The 22,475-nt window shown below is 52.7% G+C and overlaps 1 protein-coding gene across 2 annotated transcripts in view; it reads left to right on the top strand.

The window, feature by feature from the left end:
- The window catches only part of ZBTB7C (zinc finger and BTB domain containing 7C), a 337,916-nt gene that overhangs the window by 304,111 nt on the left and 11,330 nt on the right, over positions 1-22,475 (top strand). For both annotated transcript variants that reach the window (XM_004752193.3, XM_004752194.3), the window contains one exon: positions 20,744-21,967. In XM_004752193.3, coding sequence (XP_004752250.1) covers positions 20,760-21,967 — 1,208 coding nt within the window. In that variant the 5' untranslated portion in view covers positions 20,744-20,759. The remainder of the gene's footprint in view (positions 1-20,743; positions 21,968-22,475) is intronic.

Here is a 22,475-nt window from a genome sequence, read left to right as displayed (position 1 = left end):
TGCATTTGTGTTGTATTCATTACAATCCCATCTGTGTGCATTTGGAGCCCAGCCATACGTGTGTGTGAAATCATTTGCTCAGCCTACTAATGGAGTTGGGGTTCTTTTGGGTCTGAAGACCCCCCCCAACCCTTGTCTCCAGCAGCCTGAGGGCCTTGCTTACTGGGACCCAGGGCTCAGCCTAGAGAGGGCGAGAGCGGCCCTAATAAAGGAAGGGCCGAGAACTCCGGGGCAGGCCCGCACCAGTTGGCTGGCCCCTCCATTGCAAACTCTGGTGAGTGTTGAGGCAAAGGGGAAAAGGAAGGAATGATCTTTCTTAGGGGAATATATAAGTACCCCAAATTTGCCCCATCCTACTGTTGTCTGTTAGGATACCTTCCTCCCTGACCCTTCTCCCTGATGAGGTTTGCATCTGGGTACACATGGTTCCTTTTACAATTTTAATAACTAAAGCTTTATAAATCAGCTGAAGCTACTTCCAAGATGTCCTTCCCACCCCCTGCTCACTGCATGGGAAGTTCCTTGGCCTCTACCAGCCGGAACAGGGTTGTACATACTCTTGTCTCTACCTCTGTCTGATGCCATCCCAACCCTAACACTCCATGGCTGCTCAGGGTTGCACTTGAACACATTTCTCTCCCTCTTGGCAGCCCCTCCTACCCCAGGGGTTAGGGGGATCCCTGATACTCGAGTGCCCATCCTGCCACACCCACTGTAGTCTATCTATCCCTGTCCTGACCTGTCACTCCCAGCACTTCCTATCCCAGGTAGATCACAATAATACCCATTTTCCAGTTGTATCTCCATGTGCTGAGGACTAAGAGACAGGAAAGGAAGGGAGCATGGAGGCCAGGCACCTAATTCAGGTGGGCTTCCTGGAGGAGGTGACACCTGTGCAAAGTCTCAAAGGTTGAGCAAGAATCAGTCCAATAGTGGCGAAAGAGGGTGAGGAGGTCAGGAGGGAGATTCAGCTGACAGGACAGACTGAGCAGGGCTGAGGTGGTAGGAGGCAGGTATGCTGGTAATGCCTTCCAGTTGTTGGAGGCAGGTTGTCTGCAGGAGACAGAGGAACAAGATGGACAAGGGCCGTGTGATGGCACCGGTGGCTGCAGCAGGAATGGAGAGAAGAGCACAGATAAGAAAGACGGTGGCCCTGGGACAGCGCACTGATGTTGGGAGTAAGGGGGCAAAAGAGAGGGAGACCCATGATCTCAGCCAAGGTTTAGGACCTGGGTAGCTAACTTGGAAGCAGAGACATGGCGGAAGGAGCCCAGGGAGACCTCTTGAGTCTCCTGCTCTGACTGCTCCCTAGTCTTCCTTTCTTCCAGGGAGCCGCAGCTTATTTGTTTGTTCCTCCCCTCCTCTGCTGCCCCCGCTGGCACGAACTCCCCAGAAAAGCTAAAAATTCATCTCATCTGACCCAAATCAGAGGGTGGATGAGCTGGGGCTTTATTACACGCTGGGTAAAATGGGTCTCGCGGGAGAGGATGGGCTCCGTTATAATTGTATCTTTGGTCACCTCCACCCACCCAGCCGAAAAAAAACGGGGGGGTCTGCGTCTGCGTAGACGCCATTTTACAAAAGGGCTTTCCTCCTCCCTTCAACCTTTTTTGATGAGTCTTGGAAAATCAGCCTGCTGGCCTGGGAAAGAGATGGGCGGGGGGAGGGAGTTGGGGAGGAGGAGAGCGGGGGTCACATCCTCCCACTGACAGCCTGTAGGGGAAAGAGCTTGGGTGGTTTCGGAGCTGTGTCTCTGGGGACAAGGCAGGCAGCTCTGGCTCTGAGAGGGGCTGGTGGGGAGGGGGCTGCTTGACAAGCAGCAGTTCCCTCTACAGTAGTTTTCTTTATGATTCTTAAACTCCTAAACTGTTCCTGGGGCTTAAGCACCCCATCTATTCAGAATCAAATGTCAGAAATGCTGAAAGGAGATTGTCACTCTGGCTTTGAAAGAAACATTTTTGGAGAGGGTGTGGAGCAAGCAATAAATCACAAGTAGCACTCAGGGTAGTGAGTATGAGACAACAGCCCTTTCCAGGCTCTTTTCTCGCCCCCGCCCTCCAGGAGACCCCTGGCTGTGGGTTGTGCGTCTGATTCACTGGGGAACATTCGGATGGCTCCCCTCTGAATGCTTTGGTGTGAGGGTGAGCTGTGGGTCTTAGACTGTGGGTTTGCAGGTATTCTGTGAGTTGTGTACATACTTAGGTGGGTCCTGGTTGAGCAGGAAGCATCCCGCACCCGTGTGCTGTGACCTCTCACTTACTTGCCTTCCCTTCACAAATAGGAAGCCAGAAAAATCACTGTGGCTCTCTCCCTCCGTCTCCAGCCCCCCAACTAGGTGTGATGGGAGATCTAGGGGAATTATGACCCACACTTGTTTATTATTTTGTTGGGAAGCCAAGATTATACACATGAAAAGCTAGGCAAAAGAGTAAATGGGTGAGGGCCAAGGGGTAAGGTCCCAACTCCCAAAGGGTTTGAAAGAAATGTGCATTCGTTAGTTGTTGCTGCCTACCAAAAGTGCCCCCCAAACTTTAGCAGCTTAAAATAATAGCATTTATTATCCTCATGATTTTTTTTTTTTTTTTTGGTCAGGGATTCAGGAGCTGCTTAGCTAGGGAGTTCCTGCCCAGGGTTTCTCATGAGGTGGCAGTCAAAATTTTGACTGACTAGGACAACAGTCATCTTAGGTCTTGTTTGGGACTGCAAGACCTGCTTCTAAGTTGGTTCACTCACACAACTGGCAGGCTGGTGCTGGATGCTGGTGGGACGCCTCAGTTCCTCCCTTGGAGCTGTCCATAGGCTGCTTAGGTATCTCCCAACATGGCGGCTGGTTCCCCCCACAGCAAGAGTTCCAAGAGAAAGCCAGGCGAAAGTGTCAATGTCTCTTATAACCTAGCTTTGGAAGTCACACACCATTACATCCTTGTGTTCTGTGGTCACACCGACCAACCCTGACACAATGTGAGAGGGAAGTCACAAGATGTGAATACCAGGAAGTGAAGATCCTTGGGGGGCCATCTTGGAGGCTGACTGACACACAGTGGAAAGCCACCTTGGGTTCAACAGGGACAAGTGAGATTCAGGGAGGGTCTTGAAAAGACTGGGATCACAGGACAGGTGTGAGCAGGCTCAGGAACAGGTGCAGAAGCTGAAATGAGCCTGGTGTGTTTGGAGGGCAATGCCAAGAGATAGCTGAGGTTAGACAACTCTGGGAAATAAGGTTAAGACCAGACTATAAAGGACCACGGTGGGCAGACTGGGGTGGTGGGATGCCCTAAAGGGAGCCATAGAAAGTTCTGTGCAGAACAGGGCCCAGGGGCTCAGATTCTTACCATCTGGGTACCTTGAGTGGGTCACTTCAAGCCTCTAGAGCTCAGTGGTTGCATCTGTAGAATGGGCATCATGAATGAGTTAATATGTGTGAAATAGGTGGGGGACTAGGAAGCGGTAGGTTTTGATTATTGTGATGAACCCCATTTGCAGCCAGGCCGTCCTAGGAGTCCTGCCATTCACAAGATGCTAAAAACATATCAGCGTTCCTCCTGTTCCCTGTGTCAGACTCCTGAGGCTGAAACCACGTGCTCTTCCACTATAGAAGAATCTCCCTCTCACCCATGGCCTACCATTTCTAGCCATAGGAATATTGCTATGTGGCATGTAGGTGCTAGACAGAACCTGGGCCACCCCTAATATCCCACAGTTGTATCCTACAAGACCTGATGATGGCTAAAGCTTGTCCTCATCCAATTCTCATCTGATCTGCACAACCACCTCTGAGATAGACATCCCAGTGCGATTAACCCCATTTTACAGACAGAAAAACTGAGACAGAGTAGTTGAAATGTCCCTCAACAGATTGACAGTGATCAGACATTACAAAAAACCCCACAGAAGATTTGGGAGTTTGTCAAAGAGAGGAGAGAATCCAAATCACTCAATATTTTTAATAGTAATGCCTTTAAAATTCTAATATCATCTATATCAACTGTGGATATAGGAAAATAAATCTACCTTCCACCCCTCACTGGCAGTTCTCCAATCCTATCTTGAAGAGCACCTGTAACCAGTTTTTAGTGTCTTTCCAAAGATAGCCCATGCACCTGCCAAAGAATGTGTATGCAGTCATTTTTTTCTTTCCAAACATGGCAACAAACCATGCACAAGACAGCACGCTTTGCAGTAAATCTGAGAGATAGTTCTCTGTATAACAATACACAGGTGCCCCTCCTTTTTAAGGGCTGCCTAGAACTCCACCACGTGTCAAGCTAGCCCCCCATTGATGAACATATGGTTTGCTTCTCGTCTTTGCTCATAGAATCAATGCTGAGAGGAGTGATCCTTGTCCATAAGTGGGGCACATGTGCTAATAAAACTATAAGATAAAAATCTAGAAGGGGAGTTTCTAGGTCATCAGAATTTATTTTTTGCCCATCTGACAGATGAAAATTAAAATCTATTTCTATTTCATTTTTATGTATTTAATGCTGAATGATCTTGAGCATTTTTCGCATATTTAAAAGCTGTCTGTATTTCCTTTCCTGTGATCTTCCCGTTCGTGCCTTTTGCCAATCTTTCTAACAAGCTGTAGATCTTTTCCTGATCTAATATAAGCTCTCTTTATAAAGGAAATTAGCCCTTCATCATATGTTCTGCAAATATTTTTCCCGGTTTATTTGTGCTTTGATTTTGTTACGGAATTTTTGTCGTGCACAAATTTTTAAGCCATTATTTAGTCAGATTTATCAATCTTTTATGGCTTCGAGATTTTCTGTCTGACTTAGAAAAACAGTTCCCGGGGCGCCTGGGTGGCTTAGTAGGTTAAGCCTCTGCCTTCGGCTCAGGTCATGATCCTAGGGTCCTGGGATCGAGCCCCGCATCCAGCTCTCTGCTCAGGGGGAAGTCTGCTTCCTCCTCTCTCTCTGCCTGCCTCTCTGCCTACTTGTGATCTCTGTCTGTCAAATAAATAAAATCTTAAAAAAAAAAAAAAGAAAGAAAGAAAAGCAGTTCTCTTTGAGATTATAAACTCATTCTCCGATATTTCCTTTTTGCTATTTTTTTAAACTTGCAAATCTTTGCTGTACCTGTGATTTATTTTGGCATAAGAAGTGAGGAAGGGATCCAAGTTTTGTTTTGTTTGGTTTCCTATATGATTTGGCCAGTTGTCCCAGTCCCATTTATTGGAAAGTTCATCTTAAAATAGAAATTGAGTTCCCTCCTTTATTGTATGCTAAATTTATACAGATATGAATTTATATGAGGCCATTTATGGACTGTCTATGACTTTCTATTGATCTGTCTCACTGTTCAGGATCCAGTGCCAAATATTTTATGTTTATGGCTTTATAATGTGTTTTCCTATCTGGTAAGTCTAGTCTCCCTACTCCGGTCACTCATCTGCTTCAAAACTCTCTCAGCCATTCTTAAATGCTTATTTTTCCGCATGAACTTTAGAGTCCACTTATCTAATTTCAATAGAAATTCTGGTTGATATATTTATTGGGATCATATGGGATTTATTGAACAATTTAGGAGGCTCTGGTGTGTTCCCAGCATTATGGCTCCATACCCAAGACCAGGGTGTATCTTTCCACTTAAATATCTCCAAAAAATGCTCCAGTCACTTCTCTTATATGGATCTTGCACATTTCTTATGAGCTTATTCCTAGGTGTTACATCTACTTTTGTTGCCAAGTAAATGGGCTCCTCTAACGTATTTTTTAACTTGTCCATTGTTTATTTAGGAAAGTATCCAATTCCATCCTCTGCAAATAATGGGTTTTTGCCAAACTCTCTTCTAACTTTTTAACTTTCTAACGCTTATTCCGTATGTTTGATCTTGAGACTTCAAAGGGGGACCAGACTTCCTTAGGTGTGAGGAAATCACGGAGCCCATTCCAGCTCCTTGGTAGGCCAACCAGGCTTCTTTGGGCTGGGGGCTACAGGGGAGTGTAGGTGAGGATTCTTGTGCCTTGAGAATATTTTCAGTGTAATTTGGGATAATCTTAACCAAAACTCTTAGGGCAGATGGAAGATGAGTGATGAGCGGTGGTGGGTAGGGGAGGGCAGGGTGGGGCAGGAGAAGGTTTGGGGGTTACTTCCAGTTACTCTGGAAGCTGTTGGCAGGTGAGGCCTCTCCCCAGAGGCTGGGAGAGCCCAGGCCTTGGTGCTGGGCTCCTGTGGCTGAGTGCGGGCATGATACAGGGAAGACAGACACCTGTTTTCGAGGTTTGCATTGGGAAACCAAACTACAGGGAAGGCCAGACTCCCAGGGCTGTGCTCACTCACAGAGGAAAGCCTGTTGCACATCATGATGAAGCCTCCCCACCCCCAGCCCAGCACTGGGGTCCTGGACCCCCACCTCTCCCTTCCTGGCCTCCCATTCCTGATCGTAGCTCCCAAACCAACCTAGATTCCTTCCTGGGTCCTATTTCTGTCTAGTATTTTGATGTGGGTTAGTCTCACCTGCTCAGTGAGACCAGAAGCCCATCAAAAGCAGGTTTGGGGTCTTGTTTAAAACCCCACACAGTGTGAAGCCCAGGTCAAGCAAACATTTGAGTAACTGATGACCAGTATGAATTGACTCGCTGATGTTCCCCTAGGAAACCACTCAAGACAAATGAGTTTCCACTCATGTCCCAATTGTCCTTTCTTCGGAAAGGGCTCCTGGAACCGAACAGCCTTCGGCTTCTGCAGCAGGCAAGGAAGGACATTACAGCAAAGGAGAGACTGGGCTGGAGTATAAATAGGAAAAGGAAATGCTTGGACTTTCCCAGTGCAATAAAAGTCCTATATAATACTATTATACGTAACTGTGCAATTAAGCCTGAAAATTGCAAGCTTCTAGTTTGTTCTTCCCAACCAAACACTAGGCGGTTCTCGTGGTGGATGGCGTCTGTTTAGAAGAAAAAAAGCAAGATCGGAGGCAAATCTGAGGTTTCACTTCCTTTGGAAAACACAGGCTGAGCGGGGATCCTTGAGGCCATCCAGCTGGGCCGCTGACCTGGGTGCTGTCTGCAGGTTGAGGCGGACAATGGCAGGGAGGCAGAAGTGTTTTTCCAGGGCTGAGGCATAACTAGGACGTCCTACACCTGGGCCGAGGCCCAGGAGTGTGATTCTGCCCTCCTGCCCCCCACAGCCCCCACCTCGGCCGAAGCCCTTCCCCACCAGATCCCACCTGAGGTCTGGGAGGTCTGGGAGGTCTGGTGCCCTGAGAAGGGCAGGAGCGTGGCTGTGAGTAATGGGAGCTAGCTCCTTCCTGGGTCTCCTAACCAGTCTCCTAGCTGGTTTCCAGCTGCCCTTCCCTAGCCCTCTTGCAACACCTGCCTCAAATGCCATGCCAGGCAGATTCCTCTCCCGTCCAGAACCTTCCGGGACTTCCTTCCCGTGGCTGCTTACACAGTCCCGATGTTCCCGAGGCCTCACCTCCGTGCTTCCCCTCTGCCTCCCCATTCCCCCCAGGATTCCTCAAAGAATGAACAGCAGCCGTGACACCCAGCACCCCACCACCCATTGTTCCCGCAGTGTTACACTCCAGCTTCTGTGCCTTGCTTTCCACACACTGTTCTCTCTGCCAGAATGTTCTTCTTTCCCTGCCCCAACCCCGGCTGCTTAGGTGCCTCTGAGGTCAACCCCCACATCATTTCGTGGGTGGAGCAGTCTCCCTGACCCCCCCCAGGGCCCCTGCCTCCTGCCCTGCTGGGGACCTGTCCACACCCCTGGGCTTGCACTCCCCACTCCTAGTGTTAATTCTGTACTGCGAGTTCTTCCGGCCAGGAGCTCAGCCTCTCCTCCCCGCTTCTCCAGCCCTCCCTAGAAAGGCCAAACTCCACCAGCTGATAGGCGGCCTTGCGGCCTGTTCAGGAAATGTGGGGCCCAGCTGCCTGGGTTCGAGTCACAGTTCTATCTCATTTGAAAAATGGGGTGATGATGATGGCACTGGCCACCTCGTGGCGTTTTTGAGAGGATTAAGTGAGAGAATTCATAAAATATTTAGGACATCGTCTGGCATCGATGAGTATCTCAGTTACCAGTTTGATTCCCTTGCTCTCCGTTGCAGGCAGCTCAGAATTAACCCTCTGTCTCCCACAGGTTGTCTCTCTGTCCATCTGTGTCTCTGTCTGCGCCCCCACAGCCTCCCACAGGGCCTGAGGGGTTGTTTGTGATGAATTAGTGCCCATTCTGGAGAAGCGGCTTCCAGGCTCTGCCCTGCCACCACTTGGCTCCACGAGCATCCAACCACCCCCATCCAAGTGTCAGGTAGAGAGTGCTGGCTGTGTGCCCTCCCCTCCCTTGGGGGCAGGGGGAGGGCACACAGCCAGCACTTTCTACCAACCTGTTGGGTCTCCATCACTCTGCCCAGTGTGGCCAAATGCTCATCCCTCCCTGAATTTATGGAACATCCATCCTTTGAAAGCCCAAAGTGTGTTCACGCTTCTTTCCCCGTGTGCCCTGGCCATGTCCCTGTCACACATGGTGGGGAAGGGCTGGACAGAACCAGGAAACTCACAGTTGGGTGCAGCAGGCCCAAGGTTGCCCGAAGTGAGCTGTTCATGACCTTGGAATCCAAGGATCAACCCCAGAACCCAAGTATTTAAGTGGATTAGCTGGAGGAGAGCATAGAGCTGTTCAGTCTGAGGGCAGCAGCCTCCTGGTCTTCCAGTAAAGAAGAAACTGATGCTCAGAGAGGGAACGTGGCCGCACCAAGGTCACCTGGAATCCAGCTGCAGGGCAGAGATTAATTGTAAACACGGGCTTTGATTGCCCTTCCTCCCCAAAAGGGGTTACCCCTCTCTGTAGACTGCATTCCGGGGCATTTCTCAGCCCTTACCCCTCATTCTCTTTCCCAAAACCAACTTGACCTTTCTCCATCCCAGCTATGGCCCTCTCACCTGGCCTCTGCTTTCCCCTCTTCCCCTTGTAAAGTCCCCTGGGGTGGCAGTGGCAGTGGCTTTGCACAGGGATACGGGGATGTGCAGGCAGAGCGCAGGCAGAGGGGCTGGCCAGCTCTGCAAGCCACTTTGGTACCTTCTAGAAAAGACACTAAAATATTCCCAGGAAGAACGCAAATTGGGTGCCACTTAACCCAAGAGTCCACGCACACCCCCTTAAATAACTAACAAACTTGAAGCCGCTCCCCCTTCCCCCGCAGGAGACAGCATCTCTGGACAGAGATATGAAGAGAAGAGTGCTCCCAGGGGACTGGCTCAGCCGGCCCCCCCACCCCCCCACCCCTGCTGAGCCCAGCAGCCAGTGCACCTAAAAAGCACACCACCACCACCACCACCACCACCACCACCACCACCACCACCCACCCCACCCACCCACCCCCGCCCCCCGGCAGGAGGCAGCTGAGACTCAGACTTGCTAACACGGGGCCTAGAGCTGTTTATGGGAGACAAGTGATTTATTTTATTATCTAAATTTTCAGTGGCTTAATAAGGTTTAATAAGCCTCCCAAGGAGTTTTCTGGCTCAGGAAATCACCTGTAATAAACACAAGTAGTAAATCCTTTATTTTGAACATAAAGAGGTGTGCGATTTTTCTAAAAACAAGTCTTCCCTGCCCCCCCTTCACCTCGTCCTCTAAGAAACAAAGGATCAGTAAATAATGAAAGGACAGCAGCTGGGAGGGGCAGCACTTTATTGTCTGGCCCAGACTCCCACCGTCAGCAGGGGGACCCTCCTGCTGGGTGCTCAGCTGGGGCCCCCAGCCTCCCTCCAGCTCACTGAAGAAGGCCCTCATTGTGTTCCTGAGGCCGTGCAGCCCCTTAGAGAACCCACTCTTTCTATCTTTCCTGCAAGGTCCCTGCACAGCTGTAGAAAAATCGATGGCCCTGTTAGGGGGAAGGCGGGCCTATGCGAGTTCTTCGAGAGTCTTAACCACATTGCTTTATGACCTTGACCTCACTTCACTTCTGTTTCCTTTTCTGCAAAATGGGTATAATCTCAAGGAGGTGAAAGTACTTTTGCAAAGGGAAAGGCTTCAAACCACCCCGTGGGTGAGGGGTTGGGGACAATACCCCCATACACCCACTTTGGGTTCGCTCAGTTGCTTATGGGCCACTGCTGCCAAGAGGGAGGGGTTCCTCTACAGGGTAAGGGAGCAGCTCTGACATTCCTATAGCCCCATGTCTTGTCTATCACCAATGTCGGGATGTGGAGCCGCCCCTCATTCTTCCTCGGCCGTCTCTTAGGCCACCCTCCTAGGTACCCCTCAAGTCTGCCCCCTCGAGCAGATTTCACCCCAGGAAGAATTTAAGTAGGAAGAACCCCCACCTGGTTTTTGCTCCTACTCCGACCCCTGTGGGAGGTCCTAGACCTTGTTCTCATCAAATCAAACTGGTGCAGGTATGGGGGGGAGATGCAGGTGGTGATGATGGTGAGTGAGGACGGGCGTGGGCAAGGGACGCAGCACAATACAGTGGACAGACAGTCTGGGCTACAAGGCAGGAGGTCTGGGGTCTCTGTCCCTTACCTAGTTCTGTGACCTTGAGCTGGTGTGATGACCAGCCTGAGCTTAAATTTGTCATCAGCAAAGTCATTCCTCCCGTCCCGGGGATCCTCAGGAAATGCATGGAGAAAAGCCGATGAGGATAAGCCTCGCAGAGTATAGAACTGGACAGGCACGAAGCACTATGGACACAGGGGTTTCAGCAGAGAACAGTGGAGCAGGAACCCAAGCGACTGATCACAGGAGAAAAACACTCAGACCCCCAGCCGCAGGGACAGGAAAACTCTGGCCATGGCTGAGATGAGAACCCAGGAGGGCCTATCTGTCCTGGCCCTTGGCCCACCCCTCACATGTCTTGTCCTGTGGATGAGGGGACGAGGCATTGGGGGAAAGAGAAGGGGAGACACACTGTGTGAGGCGGGGTGGAGGGAGCTGAATTCCGGCGTTCAGGGAACTCCTGCTGTGGCCAACACCTTCAGCAGGAGAAGGAAGCCCAGAACTCATTTCACAGAAACCAGCCAGCTCCAAGTCCCAGGCCCGGGTGCGGTGCACCAGGGACCGTGGGCCCTGGGTGTGTCCTGTCAGGGTAATAGAGCAGGCGGGGTCGGCTTCTCCCAGCTGTGGGCACCCTGCCTGGGGTGCTCTGGGAGGCGGGCTGGAAGTTGAAGGGGCCGGGCCCAGCCTCCCAGCCCGCAAATCTCGCCAGGGCTACTGGGGCAGCTGAGGCCCCGGGGCATTCAGGGGCCAAGAGGTGTGGCTGCCCTGCTTTAGGGACCTGCCAAGGGCTGGGTGGAGCATGCCTGGGCAGAGGTTTGTGGGGCCTGCCAGCTGCTTGGGTCAGGCCTCCCTGCCCCTCTTTTGCTCCGGCCCACCAGCCCCTTGCAGGCTTCAGGACCCACATAGACCACTGCCCATAGGAGGCAGAGGTGGCCGCCCAGCCTCATAGCCAGGTCTGGAAAAGAATGCCACATCCCTTCTCGGCCCCTGTGCGGCCCCTCACCCTCACTGTGGCCACCTTCTGCCGGGTGGCTTTGAAGCTCCATGCCCAGGCTGGGGAGGAGCTGGGGCTCGAGACCAGTGGGGCCACTCCCAGGGCAGCAGGAGTCTGCAGGCTGGGGCCAGCCTGCCCTGGGGGTTTGGCAGATAGAAGCATAACCCTGAGTCCCAGATTTGCTGAAACGAGCAGGACTCGGGGAGGTGCTGGGCTTGTGGATCCAAGCAATAGAACTGTCCCAGAAATCACACCACCAAGCCAGCTATGGAATACAAGAAAAAGATGGGACCGGAGTAGGCATCGAGGCCCAGCCCGCTGTTTTCTAGCTGTGTGACCTGGGGCAGGCCGCTTAGCCTCTCTGATCCCATCAAATGGGGATCATATAAGGATGAGATGAATGAATGCAAGTGTCTTATGAATAACAGGGCTCTGTTAAATGCTATGTGTTCCCAAGGCAGAGGGTTGGAGCCACCGCGCTGCCCTTTATGACTTCAAGTTTATGCCCACGGCTCTCATTCATTCGGCTGTTTTATGGCAGTCTGAATCTGACCCAGACATAGAAGCAAAGCCTGCCTTAGAGCAGGTGAGATCTAGGCAATTACTCCCCTGTTTCCCCGAGAAGCAAACCGAGGGCAGCCGGAGTACGTCATTTGCCTACCATGCACGTCTCGTTTCCGGTAAAACCAGTCTGAGAACATGGGTCCCTGACTAGCACCTGCACCTCAGGGGGCGTGGGGCACTGTAATCTATCAGAGGAGCAGAGGCGGGGGCATCGGGACACCTTGGTGCAAAGTTTGACTTGGGAACTAATCCATTGTGTCACCTGGGGCCCGGGCTCCTGTCTGTGCCTCATTTTCCTCGTCTGTAAAATGGGCATAAAATGTATCCCAGCCTTGCCCATTTCCTGGGTTAGAAGTACATGAGTCAGGAGCCCTGGAAGGGCCTTAGAAGATTATCATGCCCTACATGAGTCAGGGTGGCCCTGGGAGCACGTAAAGGCTGTTCTCGGGCTATCTCTGGGAGAGGTGCTTACATAGTGTGGACCTCTAGAAAAGTATGCAAAAGACAAAACAGTTCCCAATAAGGTCCTGCTGAGACATCAGTTAGGGGTCCGTGTCCTTCCTGGACTTCATCACCGCAGACACTGGTTGAGAGCTTACTGTGTACCAGGGGGCACTTCTTGTGCCTCTCCTCATCCGAGCCACGGGATGGCTCTCAGAGGTGAACGTGACCATCATGCCCTTCATACAGAGGATGAAACTGAGCTGGAGGACGGTGATACTGAGTCCCAGGGGCCATCAGTGGGGGAGCCGGGAGGTCGACCCAGGCAGTCCGAGAAAAGGGCCTCCCCCTCCACCACTCCGAGCAGGGTCTTCTGTTCTCAGAAGGCCGTCTGTCCACTTCAGGCCCCTGCTGGCTGAAAACCAGTTCCTGCATGAGAGGGGATTCTGGAAACCTAAAGTCTTCCAGATCCAAATGACATGGGATGGCTTCTTCCTGCCCCTCTGTCCGGTGAAATCCTCTCTGTCCTGCACAGTGCAGACAAGACCCCTCCTGAAATCCGGGCCTGATCGTCCAAGCCACCGGGGTCCAGTGCCTTTCTGTCTCTACTTCTCATTTGTGCTTGGTACTGAGCCACCCTGATGTGCATGGGTCTCAGCCCCAAACCCCCTCTCCCTGGCCCACATCCCTCAGCCCTGACTCTGATAAATCTCTACAGTAAGAGACGACCTTTGGGGAGGAGGGTTCGAATCCCAAGCTGGACTTTGTAGGAGGCAGTGTGGTGGAAAGGGATGAATATGGGTGTTGGCCCCAGGTGCCGCTGGGTTCCAATTCTGCCCTGACCCCTGCCAGCTTGAGGCTCCGGCGGCTCACTCTCTCCATACCGGGCTCTGGATCTCTAAATTGGAGGTAACGATAAAATATAGGCACCGCTCAGAGCTGTGTCCGCTGAGGAAGGATTTGAGGCGCAGTGACCGGCATGTTACGATCCATCCGTACATGGTAGGTCGTAGCAATGATTCTTGTAAATGCTCTAGCCAGCTTGCTTGACGGGTTATCAGAACAGGACACAAAAGAATACGAAAATTCAAGTCACATTCAAGAAATTTGTACTGAAGGACTTCTAAAGCCAGATTTCTTTTTCCTTCCTTCCTTCCTTTCTTCCTTTGAGAGTGTGAGCCAGGGGAGGGCGGCGAGGGGGAGGGGCGGACGGAGGGAGAGAATCTTCAGCAGGCTCCACACTCAGCCTAGAGCCTGACACGAGTTCAATCTCAGGACCCTGAGATCATGACCTGAGCTGAAACCAAGAGCTGGGTGCTTAACTGACTGACCCACCCAAGTGCCTCTAAAGCTGGGTTTCTCTAAGGCATAGCTGTGGCTCGAAGGCCCTGGTGGCCTCTTCCAATCGCCCTGTCCCCACCACTTTTCTGTTTCTCTTATAGGAGTACCTCTTATAAGAATACCTCCTCCCCTCCTTAGCTAGTGCACTGGGGGCATGCCCCATCCTCCTGTTTGGGGAAGAGGGGGACATGGGCACCCTACCTGGGACAAGTAGTGTTCCCATTCTATAGATGAATAAACAGAGGCTCGGAGAAGAGAAGTACTGCTTTGGTCAGACAGGACTGCTCCGACATCCCTGGGCTCTAGAACCTTCCCCGGAGGGCAGAGGCCCAGGGGAGGTCCCTTGGAATGATGAAGTTTTCAGCTGTCCTGCGTCCTTCCTCTTCCATCTCCTTTCTCCATCTCCAAGCTCCTCTTTCCCTCTTGCCTCTCACCTGCTTCCCCTTATATTTCTGATCTATGTTTTCTTCCTACCCCCTCCTAACCAGAGGTTTATATTTTGCATTATGCCACTCCTGACTGCTGAGAGTTTGTGTGTGTGTGTGCGCACGTGCGTGCACACGCGTATGTGTGTAATTCTCTTTCCTGAGTGTGTTATTCTTGGAGACAGCACTGCCCTGGCTTGGGTGACGAAGGGGATGCAGGGCCTGGGCGGGAAGGTAGGGGCGTGGTGTGCCATCGCCTTGGGGACAGTGCTGTCTACAGGCCCTCCAGGGCCTAGGAAGCTCAGGGTCACCGGGGAAGCTCCCGGAGTGCACGGAGGGGGCAATTCTTCCCAAAGAGACAATGAAACAGCAAACGGCAGCCCCACCTCCTGCCCGGAAGAACGGCTCTCACGGTCATGGTTCCATCTGCTCCTCCGGGAATGGGAGAGAGCTCTGAACCGAGGTCGATGAGAAGTCGCTGCCGGGCAGGCAGGCCAGCCTCTGTGTCCAGGGCCACCCAGGCCCCAAGGAGGAGGCCCGTCCTCATCTCCCTTTTGCACCTGCAGCTTCTGGAAATCATGACACAAGTCATCAGGTGTTCCGTGAACTTGAGATGATAAGATGAAGAACCAGAGGCCCAGAGAGGCCAAATGCCCTCCCAAAGCCACACAGCAAAGGGCTCCTGATTCTCAGTCCCAACAGACGGGGCTCCCAGAGTGACGAGAGGGACAGTTAGTGTAGGAATGGCCAGTCTCCCTTCTTCAGGGGGCTCCGATGAGACACTGACCACCCACCCACAGTTCCGTGGGTTGCGTCTCCTCTATTTGAAAAGGCAAGAGAAAGCTTAAAGAATTGTATGAATTTTCTCTCAGAAACATTTAGAACATTTTTGTCCTTAAAGCAGTAAGCCCTTAGCAAGCAAGAAAATGTGGCTCTCCATAAAGAACTGATTTTCTGGGACTTTTCTGATTTGGACTTGATGCTTAACACTCACGTTTCCATTTGCAAACCTGAGCAGAGAGGGTGTTTCTGAGCACAAGGAACCTGCCACCCGTATGGTAGCTGGGTGGGAATTTGGAGAAGGGGCCATTTCCTTACTGCATCAACTTGCATCTATCAAAACAGCCTTGTAATATACTGTAATTCCACCCCAACGTTATTTATCGTCTATCTATAGTAGTGGGGAGAGGGAGACTACTCAGAGTGGGCAGGGAGGACCTCCTTGAGGAGGTGTCCTTTGCCTGGATGGTATGAAGGATCCAGCCACAGGACAATGTAGGGAACAGAGTTCCAGGCTGTGGGAACTTTAGACAAGGGCCTGGAGCTTTTAGACTGGAGCTTTTAACCATCGTCTGCTAAATATCACAGTTCTATCATGCGTCCAAAGTCAGTAGGCTCTGTGTTAGCTACTGATAGCTGTGTAACAAATCACTTTAAAATTTAGAAATCTAAACGGGGAGTAGACATTTGCTGCCTCACAGGGTCTGTGGGACCGGAATTCAGGAGCAGCTCGGCTAGGTGGCTCCAGGTCAGCAACACTCAGAGAGTTGTAGCCAGGATATCAGTGGGGTCCCTGGCATCTGAAGGCTTGCCTGGGGCTGGACGGACGGCCCCCTCTCACCGTGGCTCCGTCACACAGCGGGTGAGCCAGTGCTGGCTGCTGACAGGAAGCCGTGGTCCCTTACCTTTGGGCTGCTTGAGTGCTGAGTGTCCCTATAACACGACAGCTGGCTTCCCCCAGAGGGTCCCTTATAACCTCCTCTCAGAAGTTGCACACCATCACGTCTGCAAATCCCACAGGTCACACCATCACGTCTGCAAATCCCACTGGTTACACCATCACATCTGCAAATCCCACTGGTTACACAGGTCAGCCCTATTCACGAGGAAGTGGACCACACAAGGCCATGAGTCCTTGCTGCCAGGAGACAAGAATGACATCTTTGAGTCTGCCTTTAAGGGAGGGCCATTGTAGAGTGAGCAACATGTACAACGGTAATTTTGGTGCCACGGGGCCTCTGCCCTTGGTCTTCACCAGCTGCGCGCCGTAATGACAGTCTGATCTCGAGCAGAAACACCAAGACGCAGAAAACAAGTCCAAGGCAGAGTGAGGTCCATGGCAGGAGTCCTCCGGGCATCTGAATTGAGAGCCGGAGAAAGGTTCATCTGAGTGGAGTCTGGGAGTGTGGGTGGGCTGTGACCTCCTGGAGAAGGAGGACGACGGACGTGCGGGGTCCTGGGTGCTCTCCAGCCAGGAGCTCAGCACGAGCAAAGGCACGGAGGCTGAGAAGCAGGTTTTGTGTCGGGGAATTAGAGAGGGAAGAGGGTACAGGGCTAGGGTGTGGGGCACATTTGAGATCAGTGCTGTGGGCCGTCAGCTCAGAAGGTGCGATGGGAAAGCCTGACAGAGCCTCAGCTCTACCTCCTCCTCTCCCTTCCTCCCCTGTTGCCTGGCAGAGCTTTGCCAGAACCACCACCACCGGGCAGGATGGGGGGTGCTTGTACGGAGCAGGGGAGGCTCCCCAGGAGAAAGTGGGTGAGTTCCAGGGTCCCCTCTGGGGTCTCAGAGCCGCTTTGCCCCCTTGGAGGAAAGCCACAGCCTGAAGCCTGCTTGGGAAGACTTCCTGATGCTGCAGCTCCCGGGGCGGGCCAAGCCTTCGTCCTCCTGCTGGCCCTGCCTGCTTGGCCCTCCTGGGAAGGGAGGGCCAACCTCCCCTGCCGACCCAAATCCTTCACGCACCTCCTGCACAGAGGCAGCCCTGAGCAACTCTGAATGCCCGAAGTCTGGGCCCCTCGTGGGATAGCAGGGACCCTTGGCCTTCCCTTGTGGAGTGGACGTAGGAGGTAGAGCAGCTGGGGTTAAGAGCTTGGCCTGGGGAGCCGGGCTTCGGACTCAGATCCTTATGCTGTAACTTAACATCTTTGTGATTAATCCTTTTGTCCCTCCCTCTCCTCCTCTGTAAGATAGGGACGGTGATGATGAGAGGAGCTAAATGCCAGCTGTTGTGAAGATGGACAGGCCTGAGGCCAGGTGATGGTCCTGGTCCCTCATTTGGGAGCCCCACTGTGGGGGGCAGGCACTTGGCCTGCGGTCGGCCTGACCCTATCCTGCCATCCAGCCCGGAGCCTCTTAGTCTGCCAGGCATTCTCAAGCCCTCTGCTTTCCCTCTAGCCCCCACCATGACAGCAGGGAAGCCTGGGGTGTCAGGGAAGGAAGGAGCCTCAGAACTCTCTCTGTGGCATGGACAATTGAGGCCTGCAGCCTGGGGTTGCCCTTCCTAGTCAGAAAGAAAGGAGTCCTACATAGGACCTCAGGGGGACCTGAGCCTCCTGGAGGGAGGTAGAAGTGGGATGGTTTTTCAGTAGACAAGAGCCAAGTTGAATGGGACCATTCAGAGCAGAACCTGGCCCCCCAGACCTAGAGTGCCTTGGTGGAACTGCCCACTTTGCATTTGCTGTTCCCACAGCCTGGAACTCTGTTCCCTACATCGTCCTGTGGCTGGATCCTTCTTCCCATCCAGGCAAAGGACACCTCCTCAAGGAGGTCCTCCCTGCCCACTCTGAGTAGTCTCCCTCTCCCCACCACGCACCCACTACTATAGATAGATGATAAATAACATTGGGGTGGAAGAAGATTTATTGATTGGTTTAGGTTGTTTCCTATCATTTGATTTTTTAAATTAAACTTTTTATTTTTGACATCATTTGTTGATTCTCATGTGGTTTTAAGGATCGTCCAGATATCCCATGTCCACTTCACCCAGTTTTCTCCAATGGTAACATCTTTCAATATCATAGTATGACATCAGCCACAATCGTGACCTTGACACAGTGTAGGTACAGGACATTCCCATCGCCAGGAGGGTCCCTCGTGTTGCCCTTTTATAGCCACGCCCACCTCCCTCCTGCCCACCCCTCCCATGTTCTCCATCCCTATAATTATGCCACCTCGAGAACATTATGTAAATGGAATCATATAGGATGTAACCTACCAGTATTGGCTTTTTTCACTCTGGCTTTTCCAGGAATTGTATGCATCAGTAGCTCATTTCTTTTTGATTGCTGCCTAGTCCTCCCTGGAATGGATGCACTGCGGCTTGGTGAACCGGTCACCCATTAAAGGAGATCCAGGTGTTTTCCAGTTACTGACTACTATGCACAAAGCTGCTGAGAACATTTGCATTGAGTTTGTGTGGACCTAAGTTTTTATTTCTCTGGGATAAATGCTCAAGAGTGCTTGCTGGGTCAAATGGTAGTTACATATTTCGTTTTTTTTCAGAAACCCCCAAGTTGTTTTCCAGAGAGGCTGTGCCATTTTACATGCCCACCAGCAATGGCTGAGTACGCGTTTCCCCACATCCTCACCAGCATTTAGTGTTATCCCTGTTTTTATTTTAGCCATTTTGAGAGGTGTGTAGGGAGCTATCAGTTCTCTCTGGTGAATCTTGCTGTATCTTTATCACAGTTACGTCTGTAAGCGGGGTTAGAACAGGGGCTTTCTTGGTCTGCCCTCTGTGCATTCCTGGAGGTCAGGGCAGAGCCTGGCACTGGGAAAAACCCAGTGACTAGTTAGGGAATGAATGTCTTAAAGATGAGAAGGTGGGAAGGCAGCAAGGCTGTCACTCTGGGAAACCTCCTGAGCCCCTCCCACCAGTGGGATTGCTCAGGGAAGCCTTGGGCCCTTGGTGATGGGAGAGGTTGGAAAGGAGACGGAGCACCAGCACCCTGCACTTCCCACCAAGCTCCTGGTACGTCCAGATCCCATTCGCACATACTGTGTGCCCAGCACTCCTCACTCCTCCCCTTCCTCCCCTCCCACTGCATCTGCTTTCCCAGAGTAGAAACATCCAGAAGATAAATGTGTGGGGATCCTCAAAGCTCTTCCCACAGGGGCACAAGGATTTCAGGTTTTGTTTTTATTTTTTATCTTCTGTCCACGGTAATCGCCCTGGGGTATGGCCCAGGTTTTGCTAGGATTTATCATGGGCCATAAATCAAGCTTTCCCCTAAGTAGAAGGGTCCTCCTATAGGTGGTGGCATAAAAATTGAGGTGGCTTTTTGTCCGGGTTGGACCTGCTGACTTGGGCTGTGAGTCTTACTCCCTACAGGGAGGTAATTCCTGGTGTCCTCCATCCTGTACTTTTCCCTCCTGGCAACTCTCACTGGACACACTTTGTATTTTATACATAGAATGCTAAGGGATCTCCGAAGAGGCTTCTCCCTGCAGGGGATGCCTTTCCCCGAGGGTAACAGAATACAGACATGATACATTAACGATGTATTTGAATTTAATGTGGAATTTAAATGTGTATTTTATATCTGAAACAGCTCACAGATACACATAAATAGGAGGTATATTCATGTATAGGAGGTCAGTATTTAAAAGAAAAAAAGAGGTCAAGATGTGCAAAAGAAGAGAAACTTCATCAGCTAAGAGGAAGCCAGAAGGAAGGTCCAGAAGGCAAAACATGAACTATAAGACCCCAGTTTCCATGCTGAAACTGGACCACAAAATTGGTTTTAAGATTCCTAGCAGCTGTACCATTTGCTCAGGCCGCTATAAGAAAGCAGCAGAGCCCAGGGGGTTCCAACAACAGAGATCGATTTTGTTACGGTTCTGGAGGCTAGAGGTTCAAGGTCAAAGTATCTGTGGGTTTGGTTTCTTGTGAGGCCTGCTGGACTCATCTTCTCGCTGTGTCTTCGTGGGGTGGCCGCTCCGTGTGTGTCTGTGGCCTCCTGTCCTCCTACAAGGCTACCAGTCAGACCAGATGAGGGCTCGCTCATATGACCTCGCTGTAACTTTAATCACCTCCTTAAAGGCCTTACCTCCAAATACAGTCGCATTCTGAGATACTGAGGGTTGAGAGTTCAACATAAACGGGGTGGGGGGAGCACCCCAGCCCAGCTCTTCACAGGAGCCAGTAGGATCAAGATGTTCGTCCATTACCTGAGTCACAGGTTTTGTGGGGGGAAAAAAAGACAAAAAAAAAAAAAAAAAAAAAAACCAGAGCATTTTCCCAGCAGGAGCCCCAAGAAGTGAGAGACCATTCCCCCCATGGTGCTTTACCCACGGATGTCATGTGGATTAAGTGGTGGACGCTGTCCCCGTAGCACGCAGAGAGGTTGGGGTTCCCGTGGTCCCTTCTGGTGCTTCTAAAGCTCCACGTCAATGAAATGAAATTCAGTGGAAAACGTGCTCACGAGAAACTTCCACAGCCTTGGTGGCAGGGTGGATGCCCGCTGCCCAGTGAGAAGCCTAACTCTGAGGGCCTTCAGGGTCCCAGGAGAGAACCTGCATGTTGGACAGTGAAAAGCCTGGCTGGTGAGCTGGGCCCTGAATGGCAGGTGGGGTTTGGTAAAGCCGAGAAAGAGGAAGGCCCACCTCCTGGTGGAGGGGGAGAGGGCAGGGGAGGGTGGAGGTGCTGTGGCTACCACACCCAGCAGCCAGGCCTCCGGGGGGCCCCCCCACACTGGGGATCCCCTCCCGGGACGATGCCTCTAATCCTGGTCTCCTCTCCGTGCATCCCTGCAGGGCTCTGGCTGAGACCATGGCCAATGGCATCGACGAGCTCATCGGCATTCCCTTCCCCAACCACAGCAGTGAGGTCCTGTGCAGCCTGAACGAGCAGCGGCATGACGGCCTGCTCTGCGACGTGCTCCTGGTGGTCCAGGAGCAGGAGTACCGTACCCACCGCTCCGTCCTGGCCGCCTGCAGCAAGTACTTCAAGAAACTCTTCACGGCCGGCACCCTCGCCAGCCAGCCGTACGTCTACGAGATCGACTTCGTCCAGCCCGAGGCCCTGGCCGCCATCCTGGACTTCGCCTACACGTCCACGCTCACCATCACCGCCGCCAACGTCAAGCACATCCTCAACGCTGCCAGGATGCTGGAGATCCAGTGCATCGTGAACGTGTGTCTGGAGATCATGGAGCCCGGCGGGGACGGCGGGGAGGAGGACGACAAGGACGACGATGACGACGACGAGGACGAGGAGGAGGAGGATGAAGAGGAGGAGGAGGAGGAAGAGGAGGAGGACGAGGACGACGACACAGAGGACTTCGCCGATCAAGAAAACTTGCCTGACCCCCAGGACATCAACTGCCACCAAAGCCCTTCCAAGACGGACCATCTCACCGAGAAGGCCTATTCGGACACACCCAGGGACTTCCCCGACTCCTTCCAGGCCGGCGGCCCTGGGCATCTGGGTGTGATCCGGGACTTCTCCATCGAATCTCTGCTGAGGGAGAACCTGTACCCCAAGGCCAACATCGCCGACAGGAGACCCTCTTTATCGCCGTTCGCCCCCGACTTCTTCCCGCACCTCTGGCCGGGGGACTTCGGTGCCTTTGCCCAGCTGCCCGAGCAGCCCATGGACAGTGGGCCACTAGACCTGGTCATCAAGAACCGGAAGATCAAGGAAGAGGAGAAGGAGGAGCTGCCCCCACCCCCACCGCCCCCCTTCCCTAGCGACTTCTTCAAGGACATGTTCCCCGACCTTCCCGGGGGGCCGCTGGGCCCCATCAAGGCGGAGAGTGACTACGGTGCCTATCTCAACTTCCTGAGTGCCACCCACCTGGGGGGCCTCTTCCCGCCGTGGCCGCTGGTGGAGGAGCGCAAGCTGAAGCCCAAGGCCTCCCAGCAGTGCCCCATCTGCCACAAGGTCATCATGGGGGCCGGGAAGCTGCCGCGGCACATGAGGACCCACACCGGGGAGAAGCCATACATGTGCAGTATCTGCGAGGTCCGCTTCACCAGGTGTGTATCGCCGCCCCCTGGTCGGGGCGGGGGGTGGTCAGAGCGGGGCATGGAGGGCTGGGATGTGGAGACAGCCAGTTCCGGGGAGGCCCCGCTGGATCCGAGAGGCATGTCGAGTTTATTTGCTAGAAGGCGCGCACGCGAGGCCTTACCTGGTGCAGGGATTTCCAAACCCGTTTCAAGAGCTAGAGGATTTTCTGAAATACAGACGAGGTGGAAGGCTGAGATACAGTATAGGTGAGCGCAGAGCTGTCCGGGGGTAAGGCAGAGCGAGCCTCCTCACCCCCGCGCTGCGCTTGCTTGACCTCCCTCTCCCCTCCCCCACTGTGCACCCACGGGAGCCAGGTTGAAGCCCCCCCCCGTGGAGTGCCGCCACTTTAGTTGACTCCACGCATGCTCGGCCACGTCCTGAGCTGCTACAGAGACCGTCACCACAGCCCTGCCCTGGGACGATGGGGCGGTGCCTGCCATGGCCTTTGCTTGCAGAGGAGCGGTCCCCCTCTCCGTG

Source organism: Mustela putorius, unplaced genomic scaffold, assembly GCF_011764305.1.
Source record: "Mustela putorius furo isolate JIRA1106 unplaced genomic scaffold, ASM1176430v1.1 tig00003858_pilon_pilon_pilon, whole genome shotgun sequence".
NCBI classification, from domain to species: domain Eukaryota; kingdom Metazoa; phylum Chordata; class Mammalia; order Carnivora; family Mustelidae; genus Mustela; species Mustela putorius.
This window is presented reverse-complemented; position numbering and strand designations above follow the sequence as displayed.